The sequence below is a fragment of the Muscardinus avellanarius genome (genome assembly GCF_963383645.1).
Source record: "Muscardinus avellanarius genome assembly, chromosome: 3".
Lineage (NCBI taxonomy): Eukaryota > Metazoa > Chordata > Mammalia > Rodentia > Gliridae > Muscardinus > Muscardinus avellanarius.
This window is the reverse complement of record NC_137788.1, coordinates 4,673,815-4,687,607: the sequence shown is the minus strand read 5'-3', so window position 1 is coordinate 4,687,607 and position 13,793 is coordinate 4,673,815. Positions and strand designations below refer to the sequence as shown.

The window sequence follows — 13,793 nt, the reverse complement described above, 5'->3', positions numbered from 1 at the left end:
AGGCGGGCTCAGATCTCGGGTGTCTTGGGATAATCCAGGTGATGCTGAGGGTGGCCTGCCCTGCCCAGGACCTCTGTGTCCCCATGGCGGGGAAGAGGCGCTGCCTGCAGGGTTGCCCACCTCCCCTGGCTAGCCTCACCCACTGCGGGGCTCCTGGTTGACCTGTCCGCCTCTCTAGAAGCTGACGCGGCGGCAGTGTCACCAGCAGGAGGCGGTGTGGGAGCTCCTGCACACCGAGGCCTCCTACATCCGGAAGCTGCGGGTCATCACCAACGTGAGTAAGGCCACCCCAGCGGCACCTGCTACCTCCGCCCCGGGGTCTCCTTTCCCGCCGCAGAGGCTGGGCCTTTGCAGAAGGGACAGATACTCAATTATGAGGGTAAAGGGGCAGAAGAGTCAGATAAGGGCTGGACCCACTTTCAACAGGTGACTCCCCAAAGGAGGCAGCTTTAAACAGGTGAAACCCCGTGAACACAGGTGGCCTCCACGGCCTTTTCTGCACACCTGCTGGGTGCCAGGTGGCCAGGAGCCCAGGAGCCCACACCCTAGACAAGACAGGGTGGGGAGGCACTGTAGGGCTTTCAGCTCAGGAACGGGAGCTTGGAGGTTCAAGGAAGGCTTCCTGGAAGGAGGATGCTCCTGGCGGGAAACCCTGAAGCTGGGCCTGGGCAGAGGTGGAGAGAATTCCAGGGAGCTTCCTTCCGGGTGGGGCCAGGGCAGGGCTCGCAGGTCGCAGGTGTGAAGCCCGGGGCGGATTCAAGACCTTCCAGGAAGGGAAAGGGGTGGGAGCCCAAGCACCGGGGTGGGGCTTCGTGGCTGGGACGGGCCCAGGGGCAGCATCCCCTGTCCCCACAGCTCTTCCTGTGCTGCCTCCTGCACCTGCAAGAGTCTGGGCTGCTGTGCGAGGTGAGGCCGGGCCTGGGGGTGCTGTCGGAGGTCCCGGGCAGGCGGGGCGGGGCCAGCCGGGAGCGCGGGCGGGGCGGGGCCGAGCGCACCTCCCGCTCCGCCCAGGTGGAGGCCGAGCGCCTGTTCAGCAACATCCCGGAGATCGCGCGGCTGCACCGCGCGCTGTGGGCCAGTGTGATGGCGCCGGTGCTGGAGAAGGCGCGGCGCACGCGGGCGCTGCTGCAGCCAGGGGACTTCCTCAAAGGCTTCAAGATGGTACGAGCTGGGCCCCCGAGGCAGGGTTGGGGCACCGAGAAGGCGCCACGGCCCGATCCCAGCTACCCATCCCTCTAACGCCCCCATGGCCAGTGACCCCTATGGCCAAAGACGAAGCACGTGTCCGCGACGCGGGTTTCGGCCGCACCTGGCCACCTCTCCTCGCACCTGGCCACCTCCCGGCGCACCTGGCCACCTCCCTCCCCTCGCACCTGGCCACCTCCCCTCGCACCTGGCCACCTCCCCTGGCACCTGGCCACCTCCCCGGGCACCTGGCCACCTCCCTCCCCTCGCACCTGGCCACCTCCCTCCCCTCGCACCTGGCCACCTCTCCTCGCACCTGGCCACCTCCCCCCCCTCGCACCTGACCACTTGGCCTCGCACCTGTCCACCTCCCCTCGCACCTGACCACATCCCCTTGCACCTGGCCACCTCCCCGGGCACCTGGCCACCTCCCTCCCCTCGCACCTGGCCACCTCCCCTCGCACCTGGCCACCTCCCCTCGCACCACCGGGACGCGGGGGTGGCCCGGGTGGGCCCGGGGCGCTTGGGAAGTGCCGGCGTGGGCCGGCCGGAGGGAGCGCGGGGTGACCTGCTGTGGTTCCCCCGGGCCAGTTCGGCGCGCTCTTCAAGCCCTACATCCGCTACTGCATGGAGGAGGAGGGCTGCATGGAGTACATGCGCAGCCTGCTCCGGGACAACGACCTGTTCCGCGCCTACGTCACGGTGAGGACCCTGGGTGCGCTGGGGCCGGGGGCGCAAGACCGACCCAAGGTGCAGGCAGACCGGGCGGGGCCTGCGCTGGGCGGGGCCTGCGGTGGGCGGGCCACGAGCAGACCACGCCCACCTCCTGCAGTGGGCCGAGAAGCACCCTCAGTGCCAGCGGCTGAAGCTGAGCGACATGCTGGCCAAGCCCCACCAGCGGCTCACCAAATACCCGCTGCTGCTCAAGTCGGTGCTGAGGAAGACCGAGGAGCCGCGCGACAAGGAGGCCATCATCACCATGGTAACCCGGGCAGCGGATGGGCTTCCCCGCTGGGCTCTCTGGCCCTCGCTGTCCGCCGTCCGCCGGGCCTGAAGCCTGTCCCTGCTTGCAGATCAGCTCCGTGGAGCGCTTCATCCACCACGTGAACGCCTGCATGCGGCAGCGCCAGGAGCGGCAGCGGCTGGCGGCCGTGGTCAGCCGCATCGACGCCTACGAGGTGGTGGAGGGCAGCAACGACGAGGTGGACAAGGTGGGCGCCGTGTCTCTGCGGGGAGGAGCAGCGGGGAGGAGCAGCAGGAGCCAAACCCTCACCTTCCCCCTGCGCCTGCGCCCTCTGCAGCTCCTAAAGGAATTCCTGCACCTGGACCTGACAGCGCCCATCCCGGGCGCCTCCCCGGAGGAGACCCGGCAGCTGCTGCTGGAGGGGAGCCTGCGCATGAGGGAAGGCAGGGACAGCAAGGTGAGTCGGCCCTCCAGGTGGGGCTGCCCTCTTGGGCACCGCAGGTCCTCAGGTGCCCCACCCGCTATGTGGTCACCAGAGAACCAGCGACTTGGGTCCTAGTGAGGGCTACTTCCCCGCCTGCCGTTTACTTTTTTTTTCTTTTTTCTTTTTTTTTTTTTTTTTTTTTGTGGAACTGGGGATGGAACCCAGGGGCATTCTACCTCTGAGCTACACTCCCAGTTCTATTTCTTAGTCTTTTATTTTTTTTGAAACAGGATCTCACTGAGTTGCAAAGGACTAAGTAGCTGAGGCTGTCTGAAAACCATGATCCTCCAGTCTCCACCTCCCGAATGCTGGGATTACAAGTGTGCACCACCACGCCTGGCTATTCTTTATTTTTGAAACAGGGTCTCACTACATTGTGGAGGGCCTCACTAAAATAGCTGAGGATAGCCACAAACCAGTGATCCTCCTGTCTCAGTCTCCCAAGTACTGGGATTCCAAGTGTGCGCCACCATGCCCGGCTCCTCTTCCTTTTAATCTACTCAAACATTCTTGGGGAGCTGGGCGTGGTGGTGCATGCCTGTAACCCCAGTACTTGGGAGGCTGAGACAGGAGGATCACAGGTTCGAGGACAGCCTCAGCAAGTAGTGAGACTCTTATTAACCTAGCAAGACCCTGTTTCAAAAATAAATTAAATAGCACAGAAGGTGTAGCTCAGGTTCTGTGCCCCTAGGTTCAATCCCTAGCACGACACAAAAAAAGAAAATTCATGGGCATGGGGGGAAAGAGAGGAGATGCTTGGTAAGAGCCAAGGACTCCCAGTGGAGCGTTCCAATGACCCTAGACCTGACCCCCGTGGCCTCTGCTGCTCCCCACCCCAGATGGACGTGTACTGCTTCCTCTTCACCGATCTGCTCTTGGTGACCAAGGCAGTGAAGAAGGCCGAGAGGACCAAGGTCATCAGGCCGCCGCTGCTGGTGGACAAGATCGTGTGCCGGGAACTTCGGGACCCTGGTGAGGTGCCCGGCCACCTGCTCCTGGGCAGGGGCCGGGATGGACAGGGGCCCTGCCCTTGGCCGACGCTGATGTGGGCCTTCCCTGCCAGGCTCCTTCCTTCTCATCTACCTGAATGAGTTCCACAGTGCTGTGGCGGCCTACACGTTCCAGGCCAGCGGCCAGGCCTTGTGTCGGGGCTGGGTGGAGGCCATTTACAACGCCCAGGTGAGCGGGTGGCGGGAGGGCAGGGGTGGGGAGGCTAGGGCTTTGGGTCACACTTATATTGCCCCCGTGCCCCCTGCTCCACCTGCAGAACCAGCTGCAGCAGCTGTGTGCACAGGAGAACCCGGGGGGCCAGCAGCACCTGCACAGCCTGGAAGAGGAGGAGGAGGAAGGGGAGGAGGAAGGGGAGGAGAGTGGTGCCTCAGCTGCCAGCTCCCCCACCATCCTGCGCAAGAGCGACACCAGCCTCAGCTCCCAGCACTGGTATGCCTGCCCAAGACCACCCAGCAGGTCCCAGGAGGGCATGTACTCCAGCCCAGGACTCCTGGCTCCAAGGCCATTAAGACCCGGCAGGGCATAGCCACATCTCCTTCTTCTGAATAGCCTTTTTCTTTTTTTTTTTTTTAAACCTTTTTTGTGTGTGTGGGTCTGGGGATGGAACCCAGGGGCATTCGACCTCTGAGGTACAGCCCCTGCCCTATTTTTTATTCTTTATTTTGAAACTTGGTCTCACTGAGTTGCAGAGGGCCTCGCTAAGTAGCTGAGGCTGTCTGCGAACCGCGATCCTGCGGTCTCAGCCTCCCGAATGCTGGGATTCCAAGTGTGCGCCACCGCGCCCGGCTTGAATAGCCTTCCTCTGAATAGTGCTAGAAACCCAGTGGGAGCTGGGGTGGCGGTGCAAGTCCAGGTCTGTGCAGGCACAGGAGCTGGAGAATCTCTGAACCTTGAGCTCCTGGGGCAGTTTATAAACCTCTGCACATTGCCCTGCATGGCTTCGCTCCACGCCTTCTGGGCTTCCTTCGGTGGCACTGACTCTGCTCCCTGCCCCACAGTGCCTCAGACGGCTCTACTGAGACCCTGGCCGTGGTGGTGGAGCCCGGGGAGACCCTGTCCTCCGAGTTTGACGGTGGCCCCTTTAGCTCCCAGTCAGACGAGACCTCGCTCAGCACGACAGCCTCATCCATCACGCCCACCAGCGAGCTGCTGCCCCTGGGCCCAGTGGACGGCCGCTCCTGCTCCATGGACTCTGCCTATGGCACCCTGTCCCCCACGTCCCTGCAAGACTTTGCAGCACCAGCCTCCGTGGCGGAGCCAGTGCCCCCACCCCCAGAGTTATCACAGACTCCTTCGCCCCCTCCTTCGCCCCGCCTCCGCCGCCGTACCCCTGTCCAGCTGCTGCCCCGCCCGCCTCACCTGCTCAAGTCCAAATCTGAGGCCAGCCTCCTCCAGCTGCTGTCAGGGGCTGCCGCCCGTGGAGTGCCCCCAGCTCCCAGCCGCAGCCTTTCGGAACTCTGCCTGGCTGCTCCAGGCCTGCTGGGCACTAGGATTCAGGGCTCCCCTCAGGAAGCCGGGCTCCACTGGGACTGCCGAAGGGCACCAGGCTCTGGCTGCGGCCCTAAGCCACTGGAGCTGGAGGGCAGAGCTGGCTGCCTAACTGGGGGCTCTGCAGGCCTTGCCAGGAGGAAGCACAGAGAGCCCTCTGGGGCTGCGTCCAGGGGCCACCCTGAGCCGCCCCCAGGGGTCTCTGCCCAGCACAGGAAGCTGACGCTGGCCCAGCTCTACCGGATCCGGACCACCCTACTGCTGAATTCCACGCTCACTGCCTCGTGAGTGGCCTGGCTGGGTAGAAGACCCGTGGCTGGCTCAGTGTGCCAACATCGGTGGCACGAGTCTGGGTAGTGGGAGGGGCATGGCGGTGCCCCAGGGCCGGTGTGCAGAGGATCATGGTGCTGAGGAGACCTGGTTCCGGTAGCAACCGGCTAAGGACTCTTTTTCACCCCTGCCCTTTGCAGGGAGGTCTGAGCAGAAGAAAGCGCCCCAGGGTGCCACTGACCAGGGTACAGCAGACAGCATGCCTCCGAGGTACGGCTCCGGCTTCAGCTGCTGCCTCGTGCGCGAGCCAGAGTGCCAGGCAGGACCCCCGCCCACCACCGCGGGGCCGATTTGCACTTTGCCGGGCTGATGGAGTGGAGGAGGGCTCAGCAGAGCCTCAGGCCTGGCTGCAGTACCCCACCCCTGCCCAGGCGGTCCCTGGGCTGGGCTCCCAGGCTGCACTCCTAAGAAGCCATCTTCTCGGCCTGCGCCCCCAGCCCGCTCCCTCCCTCCCTGTTCCTCCACCCCAGGCTTGGGTTGGACTGTGTGTAAAGCTACCTATTTATTGAGACTTGGTTCTTTCATAAAGACTTGTATATACACCCCTGGAAAGAGTCCTGTGCTTCTGGAGCCCCGGGGTGCTATCTCTGTGCCTGGCGCCTCTTCGGCTGCCGTGGGGCCCCTGTGGATGACACTGGGAGCAGCCAAGCAGTAATGGTGTGGGGGGTGGGGACCATATACCCAGATGAAGCCCCTGCCCTGTAGGAGGCCTGAGGGCTTGGCGTCTGCCCAGCCTGTGAGCTTGTCTGGGCAGGTGAAATGCCTGCTGGGGGCGCTCCCTAGGGCTCAAGCTAAGCCCTCACCAGACCCATACCCAGGTACACTGGGAGAAGTGGGTTTCCCACCTTAGGCCCATCATGTATTTTAGGGCCTGACCCCCACGTCGGTGCCCCGAGGGCACCCCCAAGAGTTAGTTCTCAGGTTTAGCATGAGACCCAGGGCCAGGGGACCAGGGGATGGGTCCAGGAGGAGCCTATGCTATGTAGACCTGGTCAAAGCAGGCATCCCAGGTGGCACAGTGCTCTGGGTAGACCTTGAGGGTGGGGTCCTCCGCAGGCAGGCAGGAGAGCGCATCCCCGCCCCGCTCCCCTTCCCAGGCAGGCCTCTGGGGATTTTGCAGGACTGGCCGCATGTCATGCTGGGCTAGAGTGCTATCAGGCAGGCCCAGGCAGGCAGAGCCCTAGGCGAGCCTGCCAGCCCCAGTGTGGATAGCCATGAAGCCCCAGCCAATCCCCAGCCGGGGGGCTTTGTGGCAGTGGTGGCTGTGGTGAGTGGGGACCCGGAAGGGGCTGGGGGAGGCAGCCTGGAACCCAGCCCCAGCCCTCACGGAAGGGGCCTTGGGTTCTTTGCTCCACCCAGCTCCTTTCTGACCTAGTTCAAAGCTCTGGAGGGGCGGGCCCTTCCGCAAAGAGGAAACAGCTTTCCTGGGGCCTGGGGGCCCCAGGCAGAGGGAGGAGCAGCCCCCACCTCGTAGAAAGCATGGGCTGGGACATCCTAGTGGAGGGAAATGTGTAAAGGTTGGGCAGGGGCGCCTCGCCTGCCCCTCCCAAGCTGGGTCTGTGCGCAGGGGAAAGCCCCATCCCCGCCACCCGTGGACATTCCTCTGCCCAGCCTGAGAAGTAGGCTGCTGCCGGAGGGTAAATGCTGGGCCAATGGAGGGGCCGGGCCAGGAGGGGCCCCCACGCTGGGCAGGTGCGCGGACAGCTGCAGCCCCTGTGTCCCAGGCTCTCTTCCTGCTGCTGTTGGGTGTCCAGGGGCTGGGCAGCACTCCTGGCCCCCGGTGTGGCTGCGCCCGTGACCTCCAGAAGAGCAGCCTGCCTTGCTGCAGGGGCTGTCCAGTGGGTAAGTGGCCGCGGGGTGGGGGTGGGGTGGGGAATGAGCACAGGCCTCCATAGGGCTGGGGTGGGCGAGGCGGGGATGGCGGCTAGGGGTGGCCTGTGAGGGCAGGAGGGGCCCGTGAGAGGGGATTGGGAAGTGCCGAGCTGCCCCCTTGACCGTGGCCGTCTGCTGCCTGGGTCCCCAGGGCACTACCTCGAGGCCCGCTGCACGGAACCCTGCGGCAACTCCACCTGCCTCCCGTGTCCGCTGGGCACCTTCTTGGCCCAGGAGAACCACTTTATAACGCAATGTATCCGCTGTCGGCACTGCGACGAGATGTGTGAGGGCCGTCGGGACTTGGGGGGAGGGTTCCTGGGGACAGGCCATGACCGGGGTCTTTCTGAAGGTGGCACTGGCTGGGTCCCAACCTTTGGGCATGCAATCCTCTCCCCGCCCACCCTCCCCGGACCCGCCGCCCTGTGCCCCGGGTGCCTCTGGTCCCTCTTCTTGGTGATTGATTTTTCTGTCTCCACGTGCTTTGGGTGTGGTCTGCTTTGGGGTAGCCTCGTCTCGGTCACCCTCTCTGCCGCCTAGCCCTGGCTCTCTCTGTTCTCTGGAGGAGCAGCCCAGCTTCTCCATGGGGGTCCCTGACCGGCTCTCTGTGCCTCCACCTTCGTCTCCCTGCCCCCCATCTCACCTCCGTCTCCCTGCCCCCCATCTCACCTCCGTCTCCCTGCCCCCCAGTCTCACAGGTGGCCTTGAAGAGCTGCTCAGCTGTGGCAGACACACAGTGTGGCTGTGCCCCGGGCTGGTTTGCAGACTGCATGTTCAAGCCTTGTAGGGAAAGCGCATCCTTCCACTGCCTCCCCTATCCAGGCTCCGAGGCCCCGCCCAGCACCACACAGGTGCGCGGTGAGTACCTGCCACCTGCCCCCCCCCAGTCCCCTATTCCGAGCTGACGTCTGCCATTCCTTGACCTGCAGGTCCCAGCAGAGAGACAGGCAGGCGCTGCCCACCGGGCTTGTATGAACGTGGCGATGACTGTGTTTCCTGCCCCACGTAACTTTGGGCTGTCCTGGGCCAGAGGGAGAGGAGCTGGGAGCTGGGTGGAGGCTTTGGGGTCAGGGATAGGAGGGGCCAAGGAAGAGGGGGAGTGGGTCTCACTCAGGCAAACACAGGGCTGTAAAGGAATTGGAATTCATTTTTTGCCAGGTAAATTCACTTTTTTTTTTTTTTTGGTGCTAAGGATGAAACCCAGGGGTATTCTACCTTCGAGCTACACCCCAACCCTATTATTTATTCTTTATTTTGAAACAGGGTCTCACGGAGTTGCAAAGGGCCTCTCTAAGTAGCTGAGGCTTCCAAAGATCCCAAGCCTCCTATCTCAGCCTCCCCAGTGCTGGGATTACAAGCGTGCACCACCACATCCGGCTGATAAATTCACTTTCTGCCGGAATTTTCTTTAGTAATCCTTCTGCTTGAATATTAAGGCGGGATTTGCCATTTTGTCATGTATACAGAATCACACTGAAAGAGCTATAGAATTTGCGCTGTGAGATTCAGGATTTGCTGCTAATTCTTGGGCACGTTCTAAGAAATAGCCTCTGTGATCTGGGGGCCTCCATCTGATAGGGGAAGGTGCCTATTTTTTTCCCTTTGGTATTGGAGATTGAGCCCAGAGCATTCTATCTCTGAGCTATACCCCCTACACAATATTATTATTATTATTATTATTATTATTATTATTTATTATTTATTATTATTATTTTGGTAGTACTGGGGGTGGAATCTAGAGGCTTTCTACCTCCGGGCTATACTTCCAGACCTATTTTATATATATATATATTTTATTCATTCATTCATTTATTTATTATTTATTTACTTATTTATTTATTTTGGTGTACTGGGAATGGAACCCAGGGGCCTTCTACCTCCGGGCTAAACTCCCAGACCTATTTTATATTTTATTTGGAAACAGGGTCTCGCTAAGTAGCCTAGGCTGGCCTCAAACCTATGCCATCCTCCTGTCTCAGCCTCCCAAGCGCAGGGATTACAAACGTGTGCCACCACACCCGGTTCGCTAATTCTATGAGTCTCACTACTTGCTGAGGCTGTCCTTGAACCTGTGATCCTCCTATTTTAGCCTCCCAAATATTGGGATTACAGGTGTGCACCACCACGCCCAGCTATGCCTGTTCATTAATCCATCCAAGGCTTTAATGAATATCTACCATTTCCAGTAGCTGTTCTAGGTGTGGAGGCTACACAGGGACCCAGAGAGGCAGAAATCCCCGTCCTTAAGGAACTAACATTCTTGTGACCCTTAATCTAGTCTAAAAGTTTAGTAGAGCTGGATATGGCGGCGCATGCCTGTAGTCCCAGTACTTGGGAAGCTGAGCTAGGAGGATTGCAAGCTCAAAGCCAGTCTCAGCAACTTAGTGAGACCCTATTTCTTAATTAAAAATAAAAACAGGCTGGGATTGTAGCTCAGAGGTAGAATGTCCCTGGGTTCAGCTGGGCCTGGTGGCGCATGCCTGTAATCCCAGTACTTGGGAGGCTGAGACAGGGCCATTGCAGGTTCGTAGCCAGCCTCAGCAATTTAGTGAGGCTCTCAGCAACTTAGACCTTGTTTCAAAATAAGAAGTAAAATAGGACTGAGGGTGTAGCTCAGAGGTAGAATGCCCCTGGATTCAACCCCCAGCAACACACACAAAAGCTTAATATAGTGATTTTTCTTACTGTTTTTTTTTTTTTTTTTTTTTTTTTTTGTGGTCCTAGGGATAGACCCAGGGGCATTCTATCCCTGGGCTACACCCCTAGCCCTATTTTATCTTTGATTTTGAAACAAGGTCTCACTAAGTTGTGGAGGGCCTAAGTTGCTGAGACTGGCTGTGAAATTGTGATCCTCCTGTCTCAGCTTCCCAAGTACTAGGATTACAGGTGTACACCACCATGCCCATCTGGGTCTTATTCTGATTTTGGGCATATCAGCAGTACTTCCAGAACTTTTTTAGGCAAAGTGAGGCTTGCTGGAGAGAGGCCTGGGGAAGGAAAGGCCTCCAGGAAGAGGCACAAGGGGGCAGTCCCGGGCAGCCCCTCCTGGCGGGTCCTCCCTCAGCCTTCCCCCTTGCAGGAGCGTCCTAGGGACCTGTCCTGAGACCTGTGCTGCCATCTGCGGCTGGAAGCAGAGTAGGTGGTGTGCTGGGAAGCAAGCGGGAGGCCTAGGGTGGGCCGGGAAGGGGGTGTTAGGGTGGTCACCCCAGCACCCACCAGCTGCTCTTTCAGTGTTCTGGGTGCCGGTGCTTGTGGCCAGCCTGGTGGCCCCACTCCTGCTTGGAACCATCCTGATCTACACACATCACTGTTGCCGGCGCCACAAGCCCCTGGTTCCTGGTACGTCCACATATGCAACACACATTCCCAGAGGCCCGGGCTCAGGACGGGTAGTCCAGAGACTGGACTACCTGTAGTCTGGACTACTAGTCCAGAGTCCTCAATGCTGATACAGGAGGAGACTCTGAGGCAAGGAGTGTGGGGTGCAGAGGAGCCCAGGAGGAGCTACTCCAGCACCCAGGTCCAAGGGCCTTGCTGGGTCGCTGACCGGCTCCTCCTTGTCTCTGTCCGCAGACAAAGCCAGGACCGAGGTCCTGACCGCACCGCAGGTAAGCATCCAGGTGTGCGCCACGGAAGGCTGCCTTCTGGAACCAGGAGAATTGCCCCTGGCCCCCCAGTGCTGGGCATGGTGTCTAACACAAGTTATGTGTCCCACATGGGCTGAGAGCTGAGTTATTGGTGTACAAGACCGGCACGATGCTGCCTTCAGGTGGCTCTGTCTACCAGGGTCCCGCAAGTCCACAGGAGCCAGCATCAAAGGGATGAATGCCCCCAAAGGGCTGGGCAACAGAGAGGGCAGCAGAGTGTGCCAGGCACAAACTGTCCCTCTTCTGCTGGGTGGCACTGAGCAGGCCTGCGGGGGGAGGTGGCATTGAGGGTCATCTATGGCTGAGCCAGGGAATGTCCACTCCTGCTCAGACTGCAGTGAAGGGCCCTTTCCAGGCAGGCCGGGCTGATTGGGGGCCTCTCTGGGTTTCCAGGCCACTCCCTTCTTACTTTCGGACAGCGCCCACGCCCTTTTGGTGCCCCCTGGCAGCAGTGGGAAAACCTGCACTGTCCAGTTGTTAGACAACTGCCGGACCCCTGGCTTGCCCCAGACCCAGGAGCTGCCCTGCCGGCAGGTGCCACAGGCTTGGGACCAGCAGCCCAGCAGAGCTCTTGGTAAGGGGCTTCAGTGACTTGGCTCCATCTCCCAAGTCCAAGGTGGGCACGCTGTAGTGTCCCGCTTCCAACACCCGAACTGACTGGGCTGCGAATACCGGAGTCTCTGACCTGGTCTCCTGGCCGCAGCCCTCGTTCAGTACCTTCTCTCTCCGGCCCGGTCCCAGGCCCTCCGCTGGCGCCCCTGCCCTCGCCAGCGCCCCCTGCAGGCTCGCCAGCCGCAATGCTCCAACCCGGCCCCCAGCTGTACGACGTGATGGACGCCGTGCCGGCGCGGCGCTGGAAGGAGTTCGTGCGCACCTTGGGGCTGCGGGAGGCGGAGATCGAGGCCGTGGAGGTGGAGATCGGCCGCTTCCGAGACCAGCAGTACGAGATGCTGAAGCGCTGGCGACAGCAGCAGCCCGCGGGTCTGAGCGCCATCTACGCGGCCCTGGAGCGGATGGGACTGGACGGCTGCGCCGAGGACCTGCGCTGCCGCCTGCAGCGAGGCCCTTAACGTCCACCTGGGCCGCCGGCCACCTGGGCGCCCCAGACCCCCGCGGAAGTTCTAAGTACGGTTACTTAAGCGTGTAGACATCTTATGTCACTTACTGAGCTCCTGGCACGGCCCTGCATAGCAGCGCCAGCCAGCCACATCCCAACGCACCCCAGTGCGCCTACCAAGCAGGACGGAGGAATGGACGGCGGGGCCAAGGGGTGGCTCGGCTGTTTCTTGGCCTGAGTTTGGCTGGGGCGTTGGTATATTAAATCTCGGAAGAAAAGTGTTTTTTTGGTGTTTGTGCGGGGCCGTGCGGTGTTAAGGGGCCCGGGGCCTGTTTCCCCGGGCACAGGAAGGCTTGGCACCTCGAGGGCAGGGCCCTGGTGGAGATCTGTGCCGCCGCCTCCACGCCTGCCCTCCCCTCCTGCGGCGACACCGAGAAAGAGAAAGTCCTCCAACAGCGAGAGTGAACGCAAGCCTGGGCGGCGGGGAGGCTTTAATGCGGGCCGGGCGCGGGGGGCGGGAGCCACAGGTGCGGCCCCTCGCCCCCCACCCCACCGAGGCGGTGAAAGGGCTGGGGGAGGGGCCGGGCTGGGGCTGGGGCGCGGGAGCGAGGTGGGGGCCCCCGGGAGCGGCACCTCCGCCCCCACCAACCCACGACCGGCAGTTTTCACCGTTTCTGGTAAACAAATGACTGAGAGGAAGCCCTCGGGTTGGGATGAGAACTGGGTCAGCGAGGGAGGAAAGCCCCCACCCCGAGCTGGGGCCGGCCTCCGCCCAGGATGCGCGGGCGCGGGGGAGGGGCTGCAGCCAGACACGCGCCCTGCAGGAGAACAGTACCACCCACGGGGCTGGGGGGCTCTGCGCTTTGACAGTCAACGAACATGCAAATATATGTTAAGTTAGCATGCAAATAAGCAGCATCTTTTTGCGTCAGCAGCTTGGGCACTTTTTTTTTTTTCCCTGGCGACTGTGGCGGCAGCGGGGCTGGGGGTGCGGAGCCAGGATGGGGCCGGGGCTCAGGGAGGGTGCCTGCGCGGGAGGGGAGGGCCGCTCGGCTCCCCGGCCTCCCGCACCTGCCCGCCAGGCTGGGCGGGGACGGGGCCCCCCACCCCCGCTTCTCCGAGCTTTGGAAGCTGCCGGCCAGAGACCGCCCCACGTCTATTGCTTAGGAATATCCCCCTTCTTCAGGATGACCTGCCGCTGCCAGGGCGCCAGCTTGGTCTCGTCGTAGCCCAGGGTCCGCAGCTTCTCCGACTGCTCCCTCTCCCGCCGTATCTCCTCCTGTTTTTGCCGCTCTTCCTCTTTTCTACGGGTGGGGTGAGGGCGGGACCCGATGATGCCGGGGCCCAGACACTAGGGGGCGCCAGCACCTGGGCGGCCGCGGGGGAGGGCTAGTGAGGACGGGGCGGGGCTGCTGAGAACACAGGGGTCTGCTGCTGGTTGTTGGGGCGCACGTAGGAACTGGGTTAGTGGGGGGCAGAGGCTGGGTTATTACGGGCTGGCGGTGTTCATGAAAACAGGTGCCGGCTCACCCGGTAGCACCATGTAAGGAGAGGTTCAGAGTTCAGGAGTTAAGGTTATTTGAGGCCAGGACTTGAGTTTTTGGAGAGCTAGCCATCTGAATTACTGGGGATCAAGGTTGGGTGGCTTGATCCACTGTGGGGAGACAGAGCTTAGGAATTAAAAAGTTGAGCCGGGCAGGGCGTGGTGGCCCACACTTGTAATCCCAGGTTTTAGGAGGCCGAGACAGGAGGATC

The 13,793-nt window shown here is 61.4% G+C and overlaps 3 protein-coding genes across 4 annotated transcripts in view; 2 read left to right on the top strand and 1 right to left on the bottom strand.

Moving 5' to 3' along the window:
• The window catches only part of PLEKHG5 (pleckstrin homology and RhoGEF domain containing G5), a gene marked incomplete at both ends in the record, with an annotated part of 54,894 nt that extends 49,474 nt beyond the window's left edge, over window positions 1-5,420 (top strand). For both annotated transcript variants that reach the window (XM_080692164.1, XM_080692163.1), the window contains 11 exons: window positions 179-274; window positions 856-906; window positions 1,012-1,161; window positions 1,777-1,887; window positions 2,018-2,167; window positions 2,259-2,396; window positions 2,487-2,606; window positions 3,473-3,605; window positions 3,697-3,812; window positions 3,901-4,073; window positions 4,643-5,420. In XM_080692164.1, the coding sequence (XP_080548290.1) occupies window positions 179-274; window positions 856-906; window positions 1,012-1,161; window positions 1,777-1,887; window positions 2,018-2,167; window positions 2,259-2,396; window positions 2,487-2,606; window positions 3,473-3,605; window positions 3,697-3,812; window positions 3,901-4,073; window positions 4,643-5,420 (2,016 nt within the window). The remainder of the gene's footprint in view (window positions 1-178; window positions 275-855; window positions 907-1,011; window positions 1,162-1,776; window positions 1,888-2,017; window positions 2,168-2,258; window positions 2,397-2,486; window positions 2,607-3,472; window positions 3,606-3,696; window positions 3,813-3,900; window positions 4,074-4,642) is intronic.
• A 1,694-nt stretch (window positions 5,421-7,114) lies between these two features.
• On the top strand, window positions 7,115-12,051 carry TNFRSF25 (TNF receptor superfamily member 25; the record flags this gene model as incomplete). Its single annotated transcript, XM_080691265.1, has 8 exons — window positions 7,115-7,304; window positions 7,486-7,620; window positions 8,025-8,192; window positions 8,264-8,339; window positions 10,414-10,673; window positions 10,908-10,942; window positions 11,375-11,555; window positions 11,723-12,051. The coding sequence occupies 8 exons, from the start codon at window positions 7,115-7,117 to the stop codon at window positions 12,049-12,051; spliced, it is 1,374 nt and encodes a 457-aa protein (XP_080547391.1).
• Window positions 12,052-13,194: 1,143 nt separating this feature from the next.
• Window positions 13,195-13,793, bottom strand: part of ESPN (espin) — a gene marked incomplete at both ends in the record, with an annotated part of 39,252 nt that continues 38,653 nt past the window's right edge. Inside the window, one exon of the mRNA XM_080691264.1 lies at window positions 13,195-13,342. Within this exon, the coding sequence (XP_080547390.1) occupies window positions 13,195-13,342 (148 nt within the window). The remainder of the gene's footprint in view (window positions 13,343-13,793) is intronic.